Source organism: Agrilus planipennis, unplaced genomic scaffold (assembly GCF_000699045.2).
Source record: "Agrilus planipennis isolate EAB-ADULT unplaced genomic scaffold, Apla_2.0 scaffold161, whole genome shotgun sequence".
In the NCBI taxonomy this organism is placed as follows: Eukaryota; Metazoa; Arthropoda; class Insecta; order Coleoptera; family Buprestidae; genus Agrilus; species Agrilus planipennis.
The window spans coordinates 236,744-238,830 of record NW_020438889.1 but is presented as its reverse complement, the minus strand read 5'-3'; the positions used below and the strand labels follow the sequence as shown (position 1 = coordinate 238,830).

Sequence of the window (2,087 nt, the reverse complement as noted above, 5' to 3'; positions counted from 1 at the left end):
TCCCAGTCTTTCTACGAGAGACTCGAGTCTCTCAATTTTTCAGTTTTATTCATTCAGTCTCTCTGTGAGAGACTCGAATCTCTGAATTACCAATTTTATCGTTCGAGTCTCTCATACAGAGACTGCGAGAGATCCATAAAAACACCTAGGCAATCACTGAGAGACTGTGAAAGAATGTGAGAGACGCTCTCAGAGACGCTGAAAGACTCTGAAAGACTGGAGAGAGACTCAAAATTTATGTCTAGGGTCTATCTAATTATATATATATATAATTAAATCGAAAAAGAGTTTTGTTTTTAATGGGACACATTAAAAAGTATTAGAAAAAGAATAATTAAGAGAAAATATTTTGCCGGTGTGTTTCCACGTTCGCAAAAAAACTTTAAGACAGTTTTTTACATGAACCAATGCCGAAATAATTGTCGAAGTGAACATCAGGTCGCGATCTGCTGACTTGCGGATATTCGGCTTAACACATCGATCTTCTTATGGTCTTGTTGTTGCTTTTAATATGGTGTCTTGAGGCACAACTTATAGTAAATTCATACGAAACTTTTCGTTAATAATAATTAGAACAGATTAAAGTATTAACCACATTACCAATTTCATAAAGTTCATCAGATCATAAAACATCCATTAGAGGAAATGTATCATCAAAAATTGTGGGATACATTTATGAAAAGCCATAAACCACTTACCGCAGGCTTCCAACGGGAGGTGTAGCATAGGGCACCCCGAGAAAAGCTTCGACTGGTGGATGACTGTGCACAATGACACCCCGTAAAGGACCGTATTTCGTGTTAACGACGCGTGTGCTGTACTTATGAACCGAAACCGAGACCGCGAAATCGTTCCACAAACACACAACAACAATCAACAGCCACAAAGCACGAAAAATTTGAGAGACGAATTTAAAAACATGTCCCGCAATATCGAGTGGCACACGCATGACGTCACCAAAATTGAATAAACCTCCATTCAGCCTTCTCGGGCATCCTTAAGAGCTTCGTGACCATTCACCGGATTCTTTTAATTTCATCTTCACCTATCGGCCCTTGCAGTTTGAGGTTTTACAATCCGATACGTAGCTTTGTCGTATCCAATTGGGTTTGATGGCACAAGTTATTAGCAATTTATCAATTTCCATCTTGTAGAGATATCAACAGTCGAGGAAGGTTTGTTTGTAGCGAATGCAGTCTACCCCTTGTGAGCAAATATCGACTTTCTCTTACTTCTCATTTTATTTTTCTGACAAATTACATAAATATTTTGGAAATGTTCTGTCGACCAAACGGATTTACGACTTCTCGGATGTCAAGTGTTTTCTTAAAAAGGTTTCTTTCATTTTTCTCATCTTCTACTCGTCGGAAACAAGACCCTTTCCACAAGTGAGATTCAGACCATCTCCTGGAAAATAAAATTTCATTAGTGAAGGCAGACAATATACTGTGAGTTTAAATTTAGATACCCGCTAACAAGCTTTACTATGGCATAGCAAACTCTTCGTAGGTAAACATGGAAGCAAAAATAATAATTTATTTAGCACTCAATAAGTAGTAATTAACAATTATGTATTTATTTACTAAAAATTTTATACTTGAAAAAAGGAAAATCTGCTAGAATACAGAATTTACAACCTAATGTCTTATAAATTGATTTCTAATGCCTCTAGTTAGATTTATAAACCAATAATTGCCTTCTTCTTGGCTAAAAATGACAGGATTCACTTCAACTACTCGGTAATCATGTAAAAATCAACATTATTAAAGTTTCGTATCAATAGATTTTTTTATTTTTGGTCATTTATTTCTCTACTTTTGTTCGTGATCGCATATTGATCTTTTTCGATAAAGTATATATATAATTATATCAAACATAATTTTTATATTCTATCATGTCCTTCAAAGATTATTGCTAGGATTCCTCACCTCATTTCTACATTTTCTATCAGACGGTTTTATCTAAATTCATCTTGATCTCACCTATAGGAGCTTTTATTCAATATAATATAAGAAAAAGAAATTTAAAAGAACGCAATCTATCTCGCACCGTAAAGTTATATTCACTCATACTATTCATTTATTCAT

At 34.7% G+C, this 2,087-nt stretch overlaps 1 protein-coding gene across 3 annotated transcripts in view; it reads right to left on the bottom strand.

Moving 5' to 3' along the window:
- LOC108737977 (neuroligin-1-like) overlaps positions 1 to 2,087 on the bottom strand; it is a 280,090-nt gene that overhangs the window by 130,261 nt on the left and 147,742 nt on the right. For all 3 annotated transcript variants that reach the window (XM_025981832.1, XM_025981834.1, XM_025981833.1), the window contains one exon: positions 699 to 1,407. In XM_025981832.1, the coding sequence (XP_025837617.1) occupies positions 699 to 949 (251 nt within the window). In that variant the 5' untranslated portion in view covers positions 950 to 1,407. The remainder of the gene's footprint in view (positions 1 to 698; positions 1,408 to 2,087) is intronic.